Source organism: Phodopus roborovskii, unplaced genomic scaffold (genome assembly GCF_943737965.1).
Source record: "Phodopus roborovskii unplaced genomic scaffold, PHOROB, whole genome shotgun sequence".
NCBI classification, from domain to species: Eukaryota; Metazoa; Chordata; class Mammalia; order Rodentia; family Cricetidae; genus Phodopus; species Phodopus roborovskii.
In genome coordinates this window covers 12,728,521-12,751,688 of record NW_026126541.1, presented here as the reverse complement: position 1 = coordinate 12,751,688, position 23,168 = coordinate 12,728,521, and the positions used below count along the sequence as shown (strand labels likewise).

At 50.5% G+C, this 23,168-nt stretch overlaps 1 protein-coding gene across 1 annotated transcript in view; it reads right to left on the bottom strand.

Moving 5' to 3' along the window:
- The window catches only part of Col17a1 (collagen type XVII alpha 1 chain), a 38,150-nt gene extending 17,188 nt beyond the window's left edge, over positions 1-20,962 (bottom strand). The window contains exons 1-24 of the mRNA XM_051200095.1: positions 20,900-20,962; positions 18,324-18,368; positions 17,214-17,318; positions 15,745-15,876; positions 14,812-14,859; positions 13,904-13,939; positions 12,931-12,978; positions 11,319-11,462; positions 9,807-9,965; positions 9,103-9,174; positions 8,393-8,464; positions 7,645-7,713; positions 6,477-6,638; positions 6,028-6,108; positions 5,605-5,649; positions 4,616-4,828; positions 3,865-4,080; positions 3,556-3,585; positions 3,188-3,214; positions 2,525-2,551; positions 2,352-2,414; positions 1,726-1,830; positions 926-988; positions 320-355 (exon numbers count right to left, since the gene is read on the bottom strand). Of these exons, the coding sequence (XP_051056052.1) occupies positions 320-355; positions 926-988; positions 1,726-1,830; positions 2,352-2,414; positions 2,525-2,551; positions 3,188-3,214; positions 3,556-3,585; positions 3,865-4,080; positions 4,616-4,828; positions 5,605-5,649; positions 6,028-6,108; positions 6,477-6,638; positions 7,645-7,713; positions 8,393-8,464; positions 9,103-9,174; positions 9,807-9,965; positions 11,319-11,462; positions 12,931-12,978; positions 13,904-13,939; positions 14,812-14,859; positions 15,745-15,876; positions 17,214-17,318; positions 18,324-18,368; positions 20,900-20,951 (2,050 nt within the window). The 5' untranslated portion in view covers positions 20,952-20,962. The remainder of the gene's footprint in view (positions 1-319; positions 356-925; positions 989-1,725; positions 1,831-2,351; positions 2,415-2,524; positions 2,552-3,187; positions 3,215-3,555; positions 3,586-3,864; positions 4,081-4,615; positions 4,829-5,604; positions 5,650-6,027; positions 6,109-6,476; positions 6,639-7,644; positions 7,714-8,392; positions 8,465-9,102; positions 9,175-9,806; positions 9,966-11,318; positions 11,463-12,930; positions 12,979-13,903; positions 13,940-14,811; positions 14,860-15,744; positions 15,877-17,213; positions 17,319-18,323; positions 18,369-20,899) is intronic.
- Positions 20,963-23,168: the final 2,206 nt, after the last annotated feature.

The following is a 23,168-nucleotide window of genomic DNA, read 5'->3' as shown; positions in this document are numbered from 1 at the left end:
TGGCTGCAGCTCAAGCTCTCAGGGTAGCCGGATGGCTTATTTGACCCATATGGGACAAGGCAGGGGCAGGGTGGGAGCTTCCCATTGGTGAAGTTACTGGGAGGGCTCAGTCCTGACACAGTCCAGAAGTGATTTGGGCAGGACCTATCAGGACACCCAAGCTCAGCCACTGGGTAACACTGTGGGCTTTCATTTTGTATGTCCAGTAGGGTCTCTCTATAACCAACTCTTTGGCTTTTAAAAATGTTTGGTTTCCCCCTTTAACATCACTTTCTCTACCACAGAAGCAGGACCTGTTTACAAGAAGCAGCACACTTACCTGGGGGTCCCTGCGGACCAGGAGAGCCATTGGGACCTGAGAGACAGGGGAGGGACAATCAGAAGGCCAAGGACTGGCCGGGACAACTGCCCCTAGTGTGAAGGGCAGGTGAAGTACGGGGACTCATTCTAAGGGCCATGTGGGCTCTTGCTAGGACAGTGGCACCAGTGCTGACGCCGGTGCCACGTCTTTCCTTGAGGGGAGGCCATAGCTTGCCAGGGCCCAGAGACCTTTGCTTCTCCCTAAGACTCCCTAAGGGCCAGGTCAGAGGTGGAGAGAAGAGGCTGCAGCCGGCCATCAAGCACTTGCTGCATCTGGGTCCTGGTCAAGGCAGGAATCATGTGGTTTCTGGTTTCCAGTATAATCCACTCAGTTGCTTAGATACCACATAATGTGGCCACTGAACAGAAACAGAAATGTGTCCCAAGCCCTCCTATAAAGCCAGAATTGTAGCCCAGTCTTCACACCCAGAGTTGCCTTGTGGAAGAACACTTATGGCCATTGTGTACGAATCTGGGGTGCCAACCAGCACTCTTGGGGAACCCAGGACCGGCTCCTCTGAATGTGGCCCTTCCCTGCAAGCTTGGGTCGGTCTTCCTGACATACCTCTGGGACCCACCGAACCTGGGACACCAGGGAGGCCACGAGGACCTTGTTCTCCAGCGGTCCCTGAGGAGAGAGAGAAGAAACATGTTAAGAAGGTTCCATCCCCCAGCCCGGCAGTCATGTTTGGAAGGGAGGCCTCCCACTCTGCCAGTCTTCTAGGGGTCGTTTGGCGCCTCTTCAGCAGCATCCTTCAGTTCCTGCCCAGAGAAGTCTGGCACCTAGGAAGCTCTCAACAAACACTGGCTCATCCTTCGAGGCCTGTGGGTCCTTGCCATGACCATACACTAGAGTGACAGTAGTGACTTTACCAAAAGATTGCTGGTGTCCTAACTGTGAGGGTGTCCTCCTCAGTCTCATGGTTATAGAGCTGAGTCGAAACCCCCCCCAGCCCCCTAAGCTCCAGGCTTCTGACCCAGGCCTCCTGCCTTTCGCCGTGCTGGGTGCCAGCCCCCACAGGCCAGAACGCCTCACCTTCACCCCACACCTGGCTGTGCCCCCAGCTCTGCTGCCCTTTGCCCTCCACCTTGACCTGGCTTTGCTCCTCACCCTCTCTGGAAAGGTCACATCCCCGAGACCTCTTTCTCTGGTTGAGCCCTCCCCCGCATCACGGCCTGTTTCTTAGCCTGACCACACTCCCTCATTAGTTACTATCTATAAGGTTGAGTATAGAGCTTCTCCACCTTCCACCTCTAAAAGTGCTTGGCCAATGCTGCCAAAAGGGGGGGAAAATGGAGGTGCGAAGGAAGGAAGGAAGGAAGGATGGATGCAGCTAGTCTTCTTGGTAAAGTGTCACCTCTTACCTCTGTCTCCTTTCTCTCCAGACCCAGGAGGCCCAGGTTCACCACGAGGTCCCATGGGGCCTTCTAGTCCTCTCTGGCCTATGGGTCCTTCCATGCCAGGATCACCTAAAGATGGAAATGGCCACCCTCACAGTAAGGCCACCCATGCCACAGCTCACAGACAGCCCCTCCTCAGCAGAGTGGGGCCCAGAGCCTCTTCTGTTTCTCTGCCCCGTAGCCTCGCTCAACTCAGGAGCAGAGTGAGCCTGTGAGTCCGTGACATCCTCCTGCCTTGCCCCAGATCTGCAAGCTGTTTCTCAGTTCACTAGGAGTAAAAACCATCTTTACGCTGGCTCTGCCTTGAGGCCCCTTATGACTTGCTGCCCTTGACAACAACCCCTTCAGCTTCCGGCTTCCTTATCCACCTGGTGCCCTTTGAACTTGCTTTTGGGGCCTTGACTTTGGCTGCCCCTCTGTTCAGAATGTGTCCCCAGGTCTTATGCTGGCCACACCCTCTCCCTCTTCAAATTCCCTATTTAACTGCCCATCTTTTTCTGTGTGGTCACTGCTGTCTTCTAAAGCAGGGTCTCTGTAACACCTGCTCAAGAGAGAAGAGGGAACGAAGGAATAGGAAAGGGGGCTCTTACCAATGCTGCCCTTTTGTCCCTTTGGTCCTTCTGGGCCGGGATGGCCCAGGGGCCCAGGGATACCTGTGGGTAGACAAGAAGACCCCAGCCTGTATTTTTTTCCGGAAGTTGGCAGCTGCGACTGAGTGCACTCGCACCAAAACACCAGGTGTGAATCACTGCAGGTTACTCACCCGGAATCCCAGGAAGGCCTCGGTCTCCTGTACGGACAACAGTAAAGAAAATGTCAGATGGAGGACATGGCCCCTGAGGAGATGCTAGCAAGATTCAGATGGGCCTCCCAGGGAGCAAAAGCATCCAGTTACATTCAGATGCCTGCTGAAACCAAAATTACACTTTTGTATCATTGTTTGGGACATAATTACAGTGAAAAGCTGGTGTTTTTCTGAGTTCAACTGAACTTGGAAGTCCTGTATTTTCCCCGACATATCGGCTCGGGCTCCCATCCTGAGCAGGATCAGGAGGGCTGTGGGGTTGTAGGTTTTGGGAGGTGAACTTAGGTAGGGACCCAAGATGTGTGTGTTGAGGTTGGAGGTGTGTGGGAACCGTGGAGGAGGTAAACAGGAGTGAAGGGTGCACCAATGGAGGAGCCCAGTTCCTGACCCCCACTCCCAGAATTTTCAGGTAGTTCCTTCCCACTCTAGAGTTGACAAGACCCTCAGTCAGTGGGGAGAAAGCTGCTTTGTGTTTGAGGAGGGGTAAAGGGGCTGGAACCCTCCATTTCAGGCACATGCGGATGTTAGGTCGTTAAGTTGCCTTTCTCAGCCTGAGGGCTTTTCTCTTGCTTTAAACCCTCACGCCTGGTGTTTAAGGCAGACTGTCTTTGGAATAGTTACCTTTAGGGCCTTGACTTCCCATGTCACCTAAAACCAGAAAGAAAGAGATGGTATATTAACCAAGAGCTGCTTTCCTGCCTGTGTTTCAGACAGTTGGCAACTTGTGAACCACGTATCGTGGTGAGGGTCGTCCAGCCCCCGCGCCCTGTCAGTGGCACCCAGCACAGTGCTTCTCCTGGGTGGTGCCTAGGCACCCAGCCCTGCTGTGGTGTCGGACTGGAAAGTCAGCTTCCAGCTTTCTGACAGACAGGTAGTTGGGTGGTATCCATACTCTCCCATTTGGGCAAAGAGAAAAGGATTCCAGTCCCAGGGAAATAAGCCTCCCCTATAGAGATGAGAGCGGGGGAAGGCTTGGGCCACTCCAGTACCTTTTGGACCAGGGTTTCCTCTGAGATTTCCTATAAGAAAGAGCAAACCTCGAGTCAGTCTCTCTCTCTCTCTCTCTCCCTCCCTCTCTCTCTCTCTCTCTCTCTCTCTCTCTCTCACACACACACACACACACACACACACACACACACACACACACGGGGACCCCAGCCTGGCTTTCTCTTGCTTCTTAGGGTGACGGAGGGTAGGATGAGAAGGGAAGAGATGCTGAGTAATGTCCCCAAGGCAAGCATAAAGCCACCCAGACCCCAAATTGGGGCTAGCTGGCCTTGTTCCTGGCCTGCTCTCACCGTTTCCCTGCTCTGTCATCAGCTTGTTCCTTACAAACAGCCAGATTGCCTCCTGGCTGTGGCCATCCAGCTCCGCTTTGCCTAATCCAGGTCCCATGCCAGGCACATCACCCAGGAGACGGTCCTTGCTACTTCTCTCCGTCTTGTCTTCAAAATATTGCACCCTGGTCTTCTCTAGCTCGTCCACTCGGGCTTTCAGCTTCCTTACCTCCTCCGCTATGAGGGACACACGAGGGCCATCCATGAGGATGGAATCTGGCTGCTGCTCTGGGGCCCTGGGCCTGGGGGAGGGGGCTTCTTCACACCCCTGGGCACATATTTCAGGATTACTTATGGGGAGACAATCCTTGTGGCCTGTAGCAGCCAACATCCTTAAAGAAGGCCGGCCCTGTCACCATCCAAGCTGAGTACAAGGCCGGCTCTCCTTCCTCTGGGAGGTGGAGAGAGATGATGGGGAAAGATGCTCGGGCAAGGTAAAGGCTGAAAGATCACAAGGCATTGAGGCTTTGTTAAAGGCCACCAGTGCTGGAGCCCAGGGTAGAGCCAGGACCTTAGATTCCCAGTGTTTAGTGACCTTGAGACGTGGGCCAGGCATCTCAAGGGGCTGTTTCCCATCCGTAGGAACACGGGGTGTGTGTGACTGTAATCTCCATCCCCCTTGGCTCCCACACTCAGGACTCCTTGTGGTTTCCCATCTCTAGGAAGGGGTAGAGGGGCTGGGGACTTCAGGCTCTGTGGCCTTGGCACCTACCCAGAGCAATGAGGCCAAAGAGCAGACCCAGCAGCAGCAGCCAGGTGAGCAGCAGGCCCAGCAGCCACTTCCACCAGCTGCAGCAGGAGCCGCAGGGGCACCAGGCAGGTGCAGCCCCCAAGGTCCCTCCGCCACCGGCACCACCACCACCACCACCGGCACCACCACCTCTGCCTCCACCACCACCGCTGCCACGGCCGTAGTTGTGGTTTTCTGCGGAAGAAACAGGCAGGGTGAGTTGAATTCAGGAGGCTCCTGCCCAGCTCCCTTCAAAATTGGTGGCGTCATGTGGGTCGGGGATGGAGGATTTGAGTTTATGTGCGGCTTCTCATGAAAGTAAGCCTGACGACCCCAGGCTTTGGCTGTGTGACTCTCACAAGACGGTTTTTTATAAAAGATGACCTGCTTCATAAAACAGTTATGGGATTAAACAAAACGAGGTCCTTAATGAGTGGAGGAAGCAGCCCACATCTTCACTGTTAGGAGTATCCCGTGCATCTGTCACAACGCCTGCCTCTGATTGCGCCTAAACCTCTGGTCACTACACCTCACTCGACACAGCTCACCCTAGGTGACTCTCACGGTGCCTAGAGTTACACTTAGTACCATAACCCTAAAAATACATTTTAAAAGGCAAGGCTGGCAGGTCTCTCAGGGAGGTGGGGACTTGATGCGCTTCTGTCACAAGACAAGGGAGGAGGAGGCGAGGAAGGACAGCGGGCTGGGACAAGCATGGGAACGGCACCTTGGGCCCTGCCCCGGTGGGGGACTTGGGGTCCATGGCAGCTGCCATTAAGAACTGTGAGCCCATGGGACATCATCTTTGTGACCCGAGCCTGTCCACCCCCATTTCCCACCTTTCTCCCTTTTGGGCCTTTAGAAGTCAGATCTGGGTAACTCGTGTGCACAGGCCCCAGGCAAGGGCCACCACCTGTCCCCATGGCCAGCCTCTCGGATCTTTCACAGCAGGGTCCCCCATTCTCACTCACCTACAGAGATGGCCTTGCCCTTTGTGGACACAGTATTTAGGTCGCCTAAAAGTACAAACATGAGTTGGAAGCTGAACTCGAGGACTGGAAAAGCATACAAGCACACAAGCACACATACATGTAGTCCCCCACACATGGACCCACACAGTGCACCCACACACGTGAACTCCCACACATGCACCCTCCACGCATGAACCCACACGCAGGTGCACCCACACACATGAACATGCATTCACACGCTCCCATTCCCACATAAAAACTGCAACCTCCCACCCAGCAAGTCTGACTGGGGCTGGATCCGACGTCTCTAACCCACCCTTGGGTGATGCCAGTGGACCCCACTTTGAGCTCTGTGGTCCCAGAAGACAGATTAGTGGTATGTGGCTTTATTGACGTTAGGGGCAGGGTCAGATTTTGTCTTACCATTTATATCTGCCTTTAGGCATGTGTCGGCCACATGTGCAGCCTGCTTTTCTTTCTTCAGGGTATCTTCTGAAAAAGAAGCTGCACACAGAATCAGTGATAACCTGGTCTATCTTCCCCTGCCCCCTCTCCCTGCCTCTCTCTCCACTCCCCCTGCCTGCTCATATCCCCTCGCTCCTCGGGAAGACCAAGGTTAGCCTGGGAGGAAGCTAGTCCTGTGCTCCTGGGTTCATCCCCCTCACTGGGGCTGTGTTTAGACTCCTGTTGCCCATGGGCTCCCCATGTTTTCCTGGCTTATCTGCATTCAAGGCAGGTCCAGGCAGATCAAAACGGGATCCAGGCGGCTTGGTCACTAACTTGGCTCAAACCACCTAAACCACCTGGTAAGGGCCTTGGCCTCCCACACAATCTGCCCTTCTGGATCCCGTGTCACCCGAGCCCTGGCGTACTTGAAGAGATGCTGGCAGCGGGGGCAGTAAAGACCTTCCCGCTGTCCTTGGTCATGATCAAGAGCTCCATCTCCTTCTTGGCGGGCACGTTGTCTTTCTCCAGAATCAGGAACTTGCAGTCTTTATGCAAGAGATCATCACTCTGGACACTGGTGGTGCAGGCTGTAGAGGAAAGATGTGGGTGAGGAGGAAGGGGAAGGTGGCGGAGGGAAGGAGAGGGAAGACATGAACAGAAGAGTAATGGGGGGAAGAGGAAGAAAAGGGGATTCACCAATGTGTTTGGGGGGCTCCTCTTTTAGACAGTGGTACTATGAAGCATCTTGGGACCTTGCCGACTGGGTCTGGCCATCATGAGGTTGGACCGATGATGGCATTGCTGGGAACTGGTCTATGGGGCTATCTCCCTACCTGAAGACACAGTGTCTTCATTGACCTTGCTGAAGTCTCCTTCATTAGCCAGGCCCTTCATTAACTAACATAATAGATTAGTTTTACCATCCTGGGAGGCTTTTCCTGACCACCGCCTCCAATGCTCTGCACTCTCATACATGGGCCCCAAGCCTGCCACATCCCTTGTTTGCTTAGGAATTGTGTCATGTTCTGCAACCGTCCGGTGTACTTCGTCTTTGTGCTTGTCATCTGCTTGCCCCCCTGGCGTCCTGACCTCGCCTTTGTCCTGCCATGTCCACCACAGGCAGAAACCAAACTGCCTGTCTGGTACTAAATGGGTGCGTGGTAACTTTTTGTTTTAAACACAAATTGCTGACTAGAAGGAGACAGAGCAGGACCTAAGCATTGGAGGAAGGAGCTCATTGCATGGGCTGAACCCGCGCTGACAGCGTCTATGGAAGTAGTGAGGGCCCTGGCGGCTTCCGAGGGGCTCCCAGCCTCTCACAGTTCAGTGTGAGCAGGAGAAAGGTTAAGTGTGGTGGCTGGAGTCTAACAGCAGGCAGGTTTGTGTGTTGGGGGGGGGCTTTCTGCTCTTGGGAGGAAGACTGAGCTAAGTTCAGAGCCTGCTCATCTCTGTAGAAACATCCCTGAGACCTTCCGGGGCAGCTGAATCTCAGACCACCCATGGGTTCAGCCTCTTTTCCAGGACACCATGTGTCATAATGGCACCTCTTCCTATGGGTCAGCCTGGTCCCTAGGAGCTGGTAATAGCACTCACTAGCAGAAGTGGACACACCGGTGCTTGTGACAGTGGGTGGCTGTGGCACGTTTTTCTTCACACCATATGCTGCGAGAAAGAAAGCATCAGTGAGCGGGGCTAACGTGGTGGGGGTGGGGGTGGGGGGGGGAGGGACAGCTTGATCAGCTGAGAGGAAGCACATGAAGTCAACTCTCCCCAGTGGGGGTGGGGCAGGTTAATTTCCTGTATCGTTTCCTGGTTCTTAAGCCACTTCCTTCAGGAAGTGCTCATAGAGCTCACTCTCCACTTCACTCCTGTTGTTTCACAGGGTTCTCTTATTGCTTCCTGTGGGTTAGATGTTCTTCTCCAACTAAGGAGTAAGGCAAGTTGAACTCAGGGGTTGAGCAACACCACACCCCTTGCCCTGCTCTAACCCCCAGGTCTACACAGGCACAATGGCCCGGGCAGCACACCATAAAAAACAACCACTGAGATTTATTTGAAGTGTCAGTGACCTATGAAAGCGTGAGCTGGAGAGACCGCTGCCCTGACCAGCTGGGTTGAGAGATGCATGGGAACGAGATGTTGCATACTGGCTTTACAGCTCCACTGTGTGCTTAATTCACAGTGGAGCAGCGGGGGATAAAGGTTGGCATCTCCAGGCTGGGAGCAGGCCTGTCTTTTGGTGGGAAAGGCCTTTGGGTCCTTTTAACTCTCTGAAAAGGTGTGTAGTGACTTGCAGTGTCTAAGGGGTGTCAACTCCCAGTTCCAAACATAGGCTACCTACCTGTGGAAGTGGTGGTTGTGCCATGGGCCAGGACAGAAGAGCTGGGGGCCAGATTGTTCTGCATGCCAAACACTGTGACAGAAATGGAGAGTAGGTGGGGCCGTGAGTGGGAGGGGAGCCCCCTGGATGCCACCAGTGTCCTGGAGCTCCCAGATCATTTTCCTGAAAGCCGCTTTTGCCAGTAGCAGATTGCAACACATTTTCGTGGTTTCCATGCTCTTAGTAACGAGGTCATCTCCCCCCAGAATAAACTTTGCTAATGGCTATTGCAGAGTAAGGGCCATGCGACCAAATAGGGATAGTTCACATAGGGCTGACAAATACTACCGCCTCCCTTAAAAATCAGAGACTAGCCTGTCCCTGTAGCTCTCTAGGGCTAGTTGCTCCATAGTGTGAGAATTGGATACAGACACACTGAGCTGAGAAACACTAACATGGCAGGCTTCTCCCTTTCCTTTCAACTCTTTCCCCTGACTCTAACAACGCATAAAACTCCCTGGTACCCTGTCCCGTGTGTTGTGTGCCTTCATGGAGACTTCAGTTCCAGGTAATCTCGTGCCCTCTTCTGCCCCCCGCCCCCCACTGCGGGCACTTTGCACTCCTGGTGAACAAACATACACACAGGCGAAACTCTCATTCATGCAAAAATAAATAAATTATTCTCAAAATCCTGTAAGAGTGAGAAGAGACGCCAAGATGGCAGCACTGACCTGAGGAGCAGCTGCTGAGTCCGGGGGGCAGGGTGGGAGGGCAGGACGCCATGTTATTTGGCATTCCAAAGACTACATTGGGGAAAGAGAAGGCAGTTGACAGCCAGTCTCAAGGCAAGGCAAAAGCTCAAATGCTGTGGATGTGCCAGAAGAAATGCTGGGATCTGGCTGGAATGTCCTGTTATATTTTTGGTTTTAGGAAAAGAAAACACTTAATATTCAATTCTCTGTCTTTGCTGTAGAGAACAGGACACCAGCCTGTGGCACCCTAGGATCTAGCTGAAGGCACGATCTTGGACAGTTAGACCTGGAATAGGCAAGGGGTCCAGTTAAAGGCTCTATTGTTGGTGGCCCCATTTTATACAGTGGGATCTCTGAAAATTAATTGAATTGTTCAAAATTCCCATAATCAATTCACACTCATTGATACATGGTGTCCCGATCAATTTTTAGTGTTCTTTCCCATTGTATTTCTTCTGATACCTCATCTTCAATGTCTATAAAAAAAGTAGCTTCTAGATTAAGTTGAAATTAGTAATGTTCTAGTGAGAATTGCTTTGGACATTGGGCAAACAAGCAAGCAAATGAAAACTGTTCCCAGGAGGCCCCAGGGATCGCACACATGGAGGGAATTCTTCAGCAGTAGCCTAGAGGGCGGTGGTCCCCATTCTGGGAGTGAGGAGCCAAGTGCAGGCCACGCCTACCTGACCCTGCTGAGTAGGCATTGGTATTGAGGAGGGATGAGCTCTGGGTTGTCATGTTGTTGTGATAGGTCCCCATGGAGGACCCTGCAGGCAAGGTGGAGGACCACATGTGGGAGGGAAGGTTGGTGTCCAGTATTGTCGAATCATAGGTTCCTGACACTGGAAAGAGAAACACAGGCAAGCATACTTCACCATGAGAGAGATGCACATGCCACATCCTAGGAATTTCCTCAGTTCAGCCATTTTTCACTGAAGTAATTGATCTCTTAGATCACAAAGTTCTTGCTGGTTCCTGGTGAAATACGAAAATAATTTTACTATAATGTTCTCTTATTGTATTTTCTTCTAAGCTTTTCTTCCTACAGCTTGCTGGCCTCTCTCCACCAATGGGGGCAACTCCTTACTGCTCTGCCATTTTTAAAGACTCCAAAGGGTAGTCCAGGCAGGAGCTGTACCTATCACCCTAGCAAATGTAGGATGTGCATCGGATGAAGGAGTGTGTGTGTGGGGGGAGGGGGGGCGTGTAATAGCTCCTTGGACACTGCAGCCTTCGTGGTTAGATCCTCACTAATTCATCTCTGCGAGTCAACCGGACCTAAATGCACTCTGTCCTGACAGGGCTTTCATGCTTCTTCCGATCTGATGCCATTTCTGCCGATTACTCTGTGAAAGGGCCGGAGCCAGACAGCACGCTTGGAGGCTTGGCTTTATAGGAAAGTCACACGAGGATGGTCATGGCATGAAGACTTTCCAGAAACAGTAGGAAATCTTAACCCACAGAAGATGTGGCCTTTCCCCTCATCTCTGTTCGTGGCACTGCTGACGTCTCTTCCTGTCACCTGCAAACGTGTTACCCTCAAGGAAGACTCAGGCTCCACAAGGCTGTTGAGTACCACTCATCTCACATGACCCAAGCCTGTAGGTTTCCTGTTTAATTCCCCAGAGACCCTCCCTCCACCTGCACATTGACTACGTCCTTTTTTTTTTTTTGTTTGTTTGCTTGTTTGTTTGTTCTTGTTTTTCGAGACAGGGTTTCTCTGTGGCTTTGGAGGTTGTCCTGGAACTCGCTCCTGTGGACCAGGCTGGACTCAAACTCACAGACATCCGCCTGCCTCTGCCTCCCGAGTGCTGGGATTAAAGGCGTGCACCACCACTGCCTGGTTGACTACACTTTCTTGTCCAGAGCTTTTTCTCAGGGCTTGACAGAGTAGGCATAGGATAAATACTTCATTCTCCATAATGAAAGCACTAACCCTCCTTCATCCTTCTCTTGGGGAACCCGATCAACATATCCAACACTCTCAGAACCCTCTGGGGAGAATCTCAGGGACTTAGAGCTGGGCGCCACATCCTCAGAAGACAGCCGACCCGATGGATAAGAACGTCTCACCCAGACGTTCACAGTGAGGAAGAGCAGACACTCGGTGCTTTTTCCGGTCTGGCAAAGCTGAAAGGGCACGTCTGTCCCATTGTCCCATTGCCCCCACGGCAGCCGGGAGCTGTCAAGCCTACCTGAGTGGGAGCTTGCTGTCACCGTCTTGGTCTCTACAGTGCCTTTCTTGGGGATGGGGAGAGTGTTGGAGGTATTCCTGGTGGGACTCGCACTTGCAGATCGGCTCCCCTTAAGCAAGCGTTTGACTTCATCTAGTTCTGTCCCTGGGGGGGGGAAACAAAAACAAAAACAAAAAAACCCAGACTTTCCCATCAGGCCCTGGACCCTTTCCTGAGTCCAAAGATCAGGGAAGAAATGCCGATGGCATTCTGGTATCAGAGAAGGAGGCATCTGCCTCGGAAGTGGGGACATTTTCCATTAGCTTTATAACTTTTGAATTTTGACAATTTGTAGCACTTATGAATCTGCCAGTTTGTAACCATAACAGCCCCATAAATATAGTGTTTCACACACAGAGCTCAGAGCTCTTGGGAGATATTTTCTCATCAGATCTCATTGGCACGGTAGGGATGACTACACCTGGAATAAATTGTCCTCAGGGATAGGGCAGTTAGAGAGTTAGGATCTCTTAAGAAACTAGCTTGACAATTATTGGCTTTCTCCCAAATATGGTGCCTTGGGTGACCAGGTATGCCCGCCAGTGTCCAAAGTGAGTCGAGGTCTATTAACTCCTAAACATTACAGTGTTTGCACATGCTTTACATGTCCATCTGACCTGTACCATTTGTAACAAGGTGATCTAGTAGGGTGAATGGGGTCCTTGTGTCCCTTCAGAGTGGCAAACTGGGAGGAAGAGAGTTTTCAGGCAAGGACAATTAGCAGGAGACAAGCAGACTGGGCAATGCCCCGCCTCTCTCTCTCTAGAAAGCTCCATCCACTGGGATCAGTTTCTCTAAGTCTGGGAGGACTCAGGTGAGAAAGATAATTAGACCTGGAGTCAGATCCCATGACCAGGTCAAGCTCTGGGGCCAGCCCAGCTTGGGGTCCTGAGTCACCTACCAGCTCCTTCTCCATTTACTCCTTGTTCATAGGCCCCCACCTAAAAGTCAGGCTCATTTCAAAATGTGGTCAAGGAGATGCTAATAAGGACAACAGGGATCTACAGTTCCCAGTGCCCTGAGACTGGTGAATCTCTGACCTTGGAGATGGAAGTTAAACCCTTATTTTCAACTCCCGAACCCTCGATTATCTGAACTCTCCCGCTGTGACTCGGTACAGAGCTGTCCTTTGAATGTCTAGTTCTATGTGCTGAGCCTAACCCTGATCCACCCTTCAGTTTCTCTTCAATCAACCCCAATCATGGGAAGGCTTCTCTGGCTCTTCCCTCTGTCTCCATCTTGCTGGGTTGTGCTCCCTTTCACATTGAGTTGTGGGGGTTGACTGTTTTCCATCTTCTCCATTAGACTTTGAACTACTAAAGAGCGACTATGACCCACTCAGTAACTTACTTTAGACCCTAGCCCAGGGCCACCCCCCGGGAAGATCTCAAGGATGATTGATAATTGAGTCCATGTACACACACACACACACACAGAGAGAGAGAGAGGGGGGGGGGGAGGGAGGGAGGAAGACATCCTGCACATTATCCCCTAATTCCTCCTGTTTTATGTTTCTGATTTACTTGGAGGGTTTCCTAGACATTTTCATTGTAGCAGGATAGTGACCACTTACATCTGGTGGATGGTGATGCACTCTGCAGTCGAACTCGAATTTCGCTCTCTATACAAGGGGAGAGAAGAGCAAGAGAGGCTGTGGATGAAGGAGTCTGCATCACTGTCCTGGACCCCGAGTTCAGACTGTGGCTAAGTGGGCAACTTTGTGTATTGCTCCAAAAGGCATGTCCCCTTCCTTACAGCACTTGCCAACTACACACTCCTAGGTACCTGGGACTTAATGAAATCCTAGGCTGAGCAAGAAGTCCCCAGGACTCTTTATCACCGCCCACATCACTGTTGCCCCTGAGTTAGCTCACTTGAGGTTGGGACAAGAGAGCTCTAAAACCTCCCATGTTCACTTAGTCATCTGAACAGGAAGTCGCCGAGTGAGCAGCTTCACAGTGTTAGCTTCAGCTAGAGAGTGCGCATCTCTTAACTCTCATCACAAGGCTGTGGGTGGCTGGAGTAGCCCCAACTTAAGCTCCTGATAATTCACAATGGTCATACAACCTGGTCACGAACACACTGAACCTGCAAAGGACTCTGCCTTCAGTTCATCCTGACACAGGCCCCTGTGGTCACACAAGGCTCTGCTAGGGTGACTTTTCTTTGGGGTCTTTCTCTCCTTTATCTTTTCTAGATGATGAGCTTACAAAATTGTCCCTTGCAATCATTTGAAAAAGAAGGGCATTTGCTTGTCTTGATGTATAAAAGCAATCAAGGCACATCCGGAAGGCTGGTTATGAGGACAGATGTGGCGTCCGTCTGTATCCCTGAGCTTGTCACTGTGTTTGGGTTCCTGGCTACGGAGCCTTTCAGGTCATCCTCAGATGCCCCACTTCCTGTGCTCATGGAGTTGTCCAGGACTCCCTCCCTCATACTCCGGGTGCCTCCAGCAGATGTGCTGTCTAATGTATGTGTCTGTGCTCGGCTTCCTGGCTCCTAGCCGCTCAGAGTGAATTGAACCGGAATTCAGAGATGGTACTCACCTCGTGTTTGGCTTCGTCCTCTGGTTGCAGAAGATGCTGAGAAAGAGAAGAATGTTGTCTAAGGCATGTATAAGAGTTGGCATGCTGAATATATTTTTTTTATACTTAGGGATATTTTCACAGTGTCTAAATCCAGATGGGGGTTCTTATTGTATAGATGATGCTAAATAAATGATGCTCAGATGCTGAAGGGCAAATAATGTTTTTTGCAACATCTTTATGTAGTTTAGCCGAGCAAATGTTGACTTAGCTGATATTTATAGCATTGTGTCTGAGGTAGGTATGTGTGTGTGTGTTGCATTTGGGCCAGCTGAAAACACTGTCAAATGGGCTGAATCTTTAATTAAAGCCTGCCTTGGTTTTCCAAGTGTAAGCAAATATAGAAAATTATAATCACTATGTAATCATTGGTCCTAATGTCAGTTCATCTGTATGCTCGAGACAAACTCTTAAGGTCAGATGAACACACAGCTTAGGGTGGTACAGGTGTGTGGTGCGGCCCTTGGAAGGGAGCTATAGAGGAGGAGCTGGGATGTCCAGCATTTGTACTTGTGACTGCCGCTCCTCCTTGGTGGCGAGTCTCTTGTGAGGCCCATGGAAAGAAGAGTCCCCACAGTTGTTGCTTGTCCTGAGGGGCTTATGAGTCATAGCGTGAACCTTGTACACACAGCTTACCATTTTCATAGTGTCATGAGCAAATGCCGATGACAGCAGGTCAATAGGGCTGGCAAAGGTGCATCATATGGAATGGGAAGCAGGACAGAAGAAGCCAAACGCATCTGAGAAGAATCTGCTTGGCTCGTGGTACCCTCTGCCCAGCATCCCCAGCATCCTCAGCATCCCACCGTTCCGGCATTGTCTTAGTGCCCCCTTGAGGCATTCTGATAGCAAATAAGGAGAGGACTTACCAAGCTCCTTCCGTGGGTACTCAGGGGAGGAGTTGCCGCTGGAGCTCCCTGGAGAGCAGGTGGAACACTTAGTACAAATGGCTTCTTACTGAAATAAGGCTTCCTAGGGGGTAGGGGGTGCCAGCTACTGCCGTTCCATAGCTGGGATTGTTCCAGGAGGAAACCGGTTGTTCTCTGAACAGAATTCCCCCAAGCAGGGGTCCCTCCTCCTGACTTTCTTGTTTCAGCTGTTAGCACTGCCTGGAGCCCAGTCTGCATTTGAAACCCCAGGAGCACTGCTATTTCCAGGTTCTCCTAGCATTTCACATCTGTTGAAAGCCTGCCGGTTCTGCCTCTCACACCTCCCAGCCCCCCTCTCTGTCAGAAGCCCAGTCCCAGCCCGGGGTTCTGTCTTCTCGACTACTGAAGATTTCTTTTTAACTTGCCACCTGCTCATGGCTTTCTGCGGCTCAAAACCTCTGTGTTTTCTTATGAGGAGACTGAAAACCTAATCCTAGCACAGAATCTGGGCCCCCCACCCCTCTTTAGATCTGGACTGTCCTGTCTTTCCATCTGTGAGTGTAACCAGGATGCCAAGGCTTAGCCCCTCCTCCATAGAGTCATCCTCGATTTCCTCAGTGGAAAGTAGTAACCTCCTTCTACTTGGTGTTACTGCTTCTTTCTCTCTCCTAAAATTTATACACTATAGCGTCCTTGAAGACAAGATCCATAAGGCCTTTCATCCAGCGTAAAACATGATAATGTGTCAGTTGAAAAGCCACTAAGTGGATGGAAAACTGAGCGAGAGATGACTGAATGCAGGACTATTCCAATAATGAGAGTCCGTAAGAGCAACCAAAAGTGAGGAGAAAGATGGGGCGGAAGCCAAGAAGCCGACAGGTGGAGGATGAGAGAACGCAAACCAGGAAGAGAGCAGCTCTCTTCCGCAGATACCTTCGTAAGTTCCGTGGCGGGTCATGTGAGTTTTCCTTTCAAAGGTAGAACCTGGAGAGTTGGGCAAGGTGGAGGCCGGTGACTGAGCTCTCCTGTAGCTGGAGGTGGAAGTGTTGCCCCGCATGCTCCCACCTGCCAGTGGGAGACAGTGTGAGCCCTCATGGTAACACCCAACCAGACAGAGATGCTCCTGCTCCCCTGCCTTAGGAAACAGTGTAAGCCCTCATGGTAACACCCAACCAGACAGAGATGCTCCTGCTCCCCTGCCTTAGGAAACAGTGTAAGCCCTCATGGTAACACCCAACCAGACAGAGATGCTCCTGCTCCCCTGCCTTAGGAGACAGTGTGAGCCCTCATGGTAACACCCAACCAGACAGAGATGCTCCTGCTTCCCTGCCTTAGGAGACAGTGTAAATCTTAGTGGTACCACCTCAACAGAATGCTCCTGCTACATTGAAACACTGTCCTATTAGCCAAATAACCCCCCCCATACTAAGGGATGGCCCTGGGATGGGAGCAGGGGACTCTAGGGAACACAGAAAGGGATGGAAGGCAGGACTGCTGCTCTGCCTTCTTGGAAGACACTGAGAGGTAAGGATGTCCTCATATACAGAGTGTGTGGGAGTTGTAAGGATGCCTTAGAGTTAGTTTTTTGGAGGACTTGATGTTGGACCACTAACCCCTTCTCAGAGGGATGAGGGCAGGCTTTTCTGGGTGTTATGTTTTTACTTTCTCCACTACATCTTAATAGATTCCAGGATTGGTTATGTGAGTGTGTTTGTTTTTTGTCATACTTTTGCTTCTATGTGAAAGATTGTTTCACAGGGAGTAATAGAGTCATGGTGGGTGCTTGCCCAAGAATACTGCAGCTTGGAGCTACCTGCACATCGGTCCTCAACCTTCCTAATGCTGAGACCCTTTAATATGATTCCTCATGTTGGATAACCCCCGTAAAATTATTCCCACTGCTACTTACTGGCTGTAACTTTGCTACTGGTATGAATCATCATGTAAATATCTGATATGCAGGGTATCTGATATGTGACCCCTGTGAAAGGGTCATTCAGTCTCCAAAGGGGTCACGACCCACAGGTTAAGAACCACTGCATTGGCGTTTCTCAGCAGAGCAAATCAGTCTTCGCCTTTCGTTCATTGTTTATCTTACTGTAGACCTTAAACACACCCAGCCTTTCCTAAACGGTATGGCTGAAGTAGAGGGATGCGACAGTCTCCCCTGGAGGTTAACTGATGAGTGTCCCTTGTCCGGGAGACTTAAGGGAAACGGAACCCATGTGGTGTAGGTGTCCAATGCTGATGATTTAAAAGTCACACCCTCCCCTGTCATTTGAGCGACCCCTGGGGGCATGTGGAATGAACCACAGCAGGGCAATGGTGCCTGCACTGGCTGCAGGTGGTGGATTTCCAGTTTCCCATCTGTCACCCTGCCCCTCATCCCGGTAGCCACTTACTTGAGTTGATATAGCCACTGCTGCCATGAGTCAGGCTTTGTCTCTCTAGCCGGCTTCCTCCACCTAGAGAGCCTGTCTTAGCGTAGCCATTGCTAGTGCTCCCTTCTGCAAAAGAGGTGACAGTTTCAAGTTGGATCCAGGCCAGCCGGTCTCCTCATCCTCTGCCCCCTGGAGCCTTCCTGACTGTTGCTTCAGGGTCCCACTGGTCGGGACCTCCTCTCTACCACACTCCAAATTCCAAGCTGCCCCTTCCCCAATACTTGTTTTCAACACAGAGGTCTGGAACGAACTCCCTGCTTGATGGGAATGAGAACGTTCTGGTGGAGCACAGGAAGTTATTCTATAGGAAAAATAGACGAGGCAGCTGTGTGATTCCAACCTCCCCCCCATCTCAAATGAAGGTTGGGCTTGCTTTTTTTCCAGTGCCTGATTGGGACCCAGACACAACAGCCACCAGAGGTGTTAGAAGGACTAGAGGTGGGTTGCTCTGGGCTCCGCTTGACTTGCTCCCATCGCCCTGCTGAGGCTACACATGGCTGGCTTCTCCCCATTCCAAAGCCACCAGGAGGACTGACAGCCACTTAAGAACTCCCGAATAAAAATAGAATGGAATCAAGAGCTCAGGGAGGGTAGGATTTCCAGTATTTTACCAACTAGCAAATCCACAAAGATAGATGGTAGATGTGGTCCCTAGGGGCCAGAGAGAGCAGAGGGGAGCGGGCATGGCTATGAATAACAAGAGGGTTTATTGGAGAGAGCCCTCATTAGACTGAAGCAAGGAGTTGCTGTTACTCCAACAGTGAACCATGCAACCCAAACTGGTAGCTGCTGTGGTGTATAAATCATCTTTGGCATAACTGCTAGAAAAAGGGTATATTCCAAGCCAGGTGGTGGAGCTTTAATCCCAGCACTCAGGAGGCAGAGGCAGTGGATCTCTATGAGTTCGAGGCCAGCTTGGTTGACAGACAGAGCAAGTTACACAGGACAGCTAGGGTTACACAAAGAGATCCTGTCTCATTCCCCCTCCTCCAAGAATATATTCCAGAAGGTTTGGCTTTTCTCAGTGGGAAAGTGAACTATTGTATTCACGATCAGCGTAGGGTCACTTACTTGGTGGTAAGGATGTGAGTCTTGTAGTTACTGTTTCCGTGATAACTGGAAAAGACAGAGAAAAGAGGAGATGCTGTGGCATGGGCTGACATTGCTGGGTGTTGGTAGTGCCCGGTGTCTGTCATTGGTTAAGCCTATTGTTAGGCTCAACAAAGGTTTTTTACATGGCTGTTGTCCTATGACAAGAATACTATACATGGAAAAATGAGCAGTAACAATGAGGCTCAATGTACCTGGACTATAAAATTTCTCCTTGGTGCCTGTGGTGGACTGAATACAAATGGCCTCCCATAGGCCCATAAGGAGAGACACTATTAGGCCTTGTTAGAGTAAGTGTGGCATTGTTAGAGGAATTATGTCACTGGGAGTGGATTTGGATGTCTTAGATGTTCAAGCCATGCCCAGTGTGGCTCTCTCTTCCTACTGCCTGCACATCCAGATGTAGAATCCAGTGCCATGTCTACCTGCACGTTGCCATGATTCCCACCATGACAATAATGGACTAAACTCTGAATTGTAAGCCATCCAAGTGAATGTTTTCCTCTAGAAGAGTTGCCATGGTCATGGTGTCTCTTCATAGCATAGAAACCCTAACCAAGACAGTACCAAAAGAAGTTACCCACTAGCTGGGCGTTGGTGGCTCACTCCTTTAATCCCAGCACTTGGGAGGGAGAGGCAGGCAGATCTCTGTGAGTTCGAGGCCAGACTGATCTATAGAGCGAGTTCCAGGACAGCCTCCAAAGCAATACAGAGAAACCCTGTCTCAGAAAAAACAAACAACAACAACAAAAGAAGTTACCCACTGATGGGTAGATGGGTTGTCTTGGCATCAAGACCTCTCACTGACCACTTTAGTTCAGGCCTAAGTTTGAGTTTGAAAGAGGGCCAGCCTCTTTTCTTATAGTCACACATACTATCTCTGCCCTGCTCCTTCCCAAAGACCCCTGGGCCAGCTGGGGCCCAAATCCTGCCTGACTGGTCTCACTCTGTATGCCCTGATGAAGTTGGAGGCATCCCTAGGATACCATGGTTGATTCTGGAATCCTCAAGGGCATGCATGGGTGTGGAAAGTATAGAGAGGAGGGGCAGCCTAAGTAAACCACCTTTGGAGGTCCTTGAAATGAGCCATAAGTGAACCCCAGAGGCAGACTTTGAGGAGCGTCCACTTACACCACACAGCCCAGAGTTTCTCTAGTGTCAAGTATGCAGAGATGCTAACAGCTTCAGGTGTCTGAGAAAACAGGACGCCTTTCCTCAGGAGTCAATCCCCTGACTGGGTGGATTCCCAGAGTCATGGCTGGGCCCACCTTTTGTGTGACTGTGGCCATCAACACGACCTCCCTCCCTTTGGGGCCTCATCTGGCTGGGGCCTCTGTGTGTATGGGCATGCATGTGGAAATCAGAGCAGCGTGTGGAGCCTGGATTTCAAATTTAAACCATCCGCAGGTTAGCGCCTTCACGTGCGGAGCCATCTCACTGGCCCTCACTGGTCTTTAGAGATTTTCCTGTGTGGCTGCACACATGTGTGGGATGCATGCATACACACATGTGAGGAGAGGGGTGGAAGGGGCTGCTTCAGACCACAGTGTGCCGTGTGAAGTCCTTCACATGATGTGTTTCTAGTCAGTTCTCCCAGCCTCCCAGGAACGAGGGTCTATGAATGCAGTGGGAACAGCACTCAAGACATAAAAGGAATGCTTTTTCACATTTGAATAATGGCCCTTGAGCTCCCAGTAACCTCTCATTGTGCTGACCTTTGGGATTTTTTTTTTGGACACATAAAAATAAATTATTTTCTAACCTAAAGTTCTAAGTCTGTGGAGCCAGAATTTTTTGTTGTTGTTGGAAACAGATGAAAGTCACACAATAAGTGAAAACGTTCCCTAGTTTAGAGTTGCTGTGGAGACAGTTTAAACGCCCCTGAATTTATCATTTGGACAGTTCCACAAAGCAAATGCATGGGTTTTCAGGTTTCAGTGTAGATTCGGATTGTGACACTAGTGTTATTTCAACCTAGTCCCTGACATAAGTAAGATATTATACTTTTAGATTTCTATTGTCCTAAATCTCTAGGTAGAGAGGAGTTAAATAAGAGTTGAAACAAACCATGGAGAATCAGGCAGTTATTAAAATCCTGCTCTTGGAAACTATACACAGAAGAGGAAGTCCTTCTTTCTTTCTCCTTCCCTCCTCTTCCCGCTTCCTCTTCCCCTCCCCTTCCCGCTTCCTCTTCCCCTCCCCTTCCCGCTTCCTCTTCCCCTCCCCTTCCCGCTTCCTCTTCCCCTCCCCTTCTTTCCCCATCCCTCTTCATTCCTTCCTTTTCTTTCTCCTTCATGTTCCCTGGTACTGGGGATAGTGCTGAGTGTTTTCCCTGCTAGGCAGGCTGTCTACCAGGGAGCCACAACCCCGGGGCCAGAAATAGACATTTTCACCGGGAACAGGATGCAGAAAGTGAAAAGCCGGAAGAGCCCTCTCCCCTGGAAAGGAGCGGTGTCTCTGTGAAGGGCCTGGAGACCTGGTGGTCCTGGCTGGCCGTTTCCAAAGGAGCTGAAGCTGAAGAAATCAAACACTCTTACCCCTTTCAGTGACCTCCGTGCCATCGTGCTTGCTTTTCCTGGTCACATCCATCCCATAGCCACCTGCAGGGACAGGAACCATTGCTTTTAGCAAGTCTAGCCCCAGGCACACATTCAAGCCAATAATCAAAACTCTGGTTCCTAGCACTCAAGGCCTAACTCTTGTGTATACCTTGCACAGCTCCCATTCTGGCCATTGACTGTTACAGACAAAATTCAATAATTCCTCCCATACAGTCTACTCCTTTTAGGATCTAGTAGGACAGCCTGCCCTTGGCTGAGCATCCAAGGGCTTCACCTGCCAGGTTATCCTGACCCTTGGCTAGCTATAACATCTGTGATTTGCTAGTGTGATGGACACTTCAGGGTGTGAGTTGGAGCATTGGTGGTATTGACCATGGCATTTTGTTGTGTCTTGTAGTGAGTGCCCTGTGTTCTAGGGCTGAGCCATGGCTCCATGAATTAAATGCTGGTGAGACAAACATAAGGACAAGAGGTTAGATTCCCCAGATACCTTTTTAAAAGCCAGGCAGGATGGTAGCCGTTTGCAATCCCAGCTCATGAGGGGCAGAGACAGGGGATCCCTAGGGCAAGCTGGCTCATTAGAGAATTGTCAAGCCCTGGGTTAAGCGAGGGATAAATATGGTGGAGAGTGTTGGAGGAAGACACCTGTTGGCAACTTTAGGCCTCCACACACATCTATACACACTCACATTGGAGCATTCGCACACAAAGGAAAAATAAAGTACCGAGAAACAGCATTCGGTGTTCTAGGAGGAACTTTTATGTGGTCTCCGTGCTGGCTTAGAGTTTGGATGTGAGAACCATGCTTGGTTGCACAGACCTTCAGTTTGCACGGTATGAAGTGTGCCCTTCATGACGGACTAGTACCAGAGACTTGCATACAGACACAAGCAGGAAAACACATGCAAACCAACAGCCTCCCCTTCTCTGCTATGGAAGGAAAGAGCTCTCTGCTGCGTTCCTAGGCACAGAAGGCACAGGCAGGTCTGACGGGTGTGGTGATGGATTAGGGGCTGCAGGCTCAAGCAGCCAGCGGAAGAGACAGGAAGGGTCCCCGTCCCAACGGAGCTTCTTGCCATGGTGCTCAGCACCAGCTTGTGGGAGGAGTCAAAATCAGGCTCCTCCCCCCACCTCTCTTCTTCTGCCAACCTTCCCTTCCTCAGCTTTATCTTTTGGTGCAGTGCTGTCTAGATTGTAAATCGGAGCCAGTTGTGCCCCGCATCCCTTGCAGAGCATTCTCCTGCATGCTTCACCTGCATTATGGCTGCATGTTACCTTACTGCTTTAGCACAGAGGATAGTGAACCACATCTAGGACATGGTTTTTTTGTTTTTGTTTTTTTAATTTTGTGTGCCACACGCATGTCTGGTGCCTGTGGAAGTCAGAAGAGGGCATCAGATTCCCTGGAACTGGAGTTACAGACGGTTGTGAGCTGTCATGTGGGTGCTGGGGATCAAACCTGGATCCTCTGGAAGAGTAACCAGTGCTCTTAGCTGATGAACTGTCTTTCCAGCCCCATGACATAGTTTCCGTTTGCTTGTTTGTGGTGTGTGTATGTGTGTGTGTGTGTGTGTGTGTGCGCGCGCGCGCGCGCGCGCATGCGTGTGCGTTGAGGGGGAATCATAATGTTATTTTAATTTTTTTTAAATCAGAAGGGAAATAAATACACTTTAATCTGAATGATATTTTTCTTAGGATGTTTGTTTGTTTGTTTGTAATAGAGGAAGGAACCCACAAAGGCAAAAATGTCTAAACTCATCCACATAAGTCATAATGAAGCTTGGGGTGACTTCCTTGATGAGACCATGACTAAATAAGAGCGGCTCAGCAATCTGGTGGCATTAGCCAAGACTGTCGAGAGTTCATTTCAGGGCCTGGCTGAGGAACTTGTTCATTGGTGTTTCTTAAACCAACTCTAGACAAGGAATGTGGCATCATGGAGAAAATTTAGCTGTATCTGGCTGGTTACCATTCCGGAAGACTGACTATGACCTACAGGATTGTGCGGGAAGCTGGACATCCTTTTGAAATCCTTAGTTTAAGAATTAATCACCTTAGGGTCAGGCGTTGGTGGCACACGCCTTTAATCCTGGCACTCAGGAGGCAGAGGCAGGTATATCTCTGTGAGTTTGAGGCCAGCCTGGTCTATAGAGTGAGTTCCAGGACAGGCTCTAAAACAATACAGAGAAACCCTGTCTCTAAAAACAAACAAAAAACAAAACAAAACATTCAAACAAACAAAATA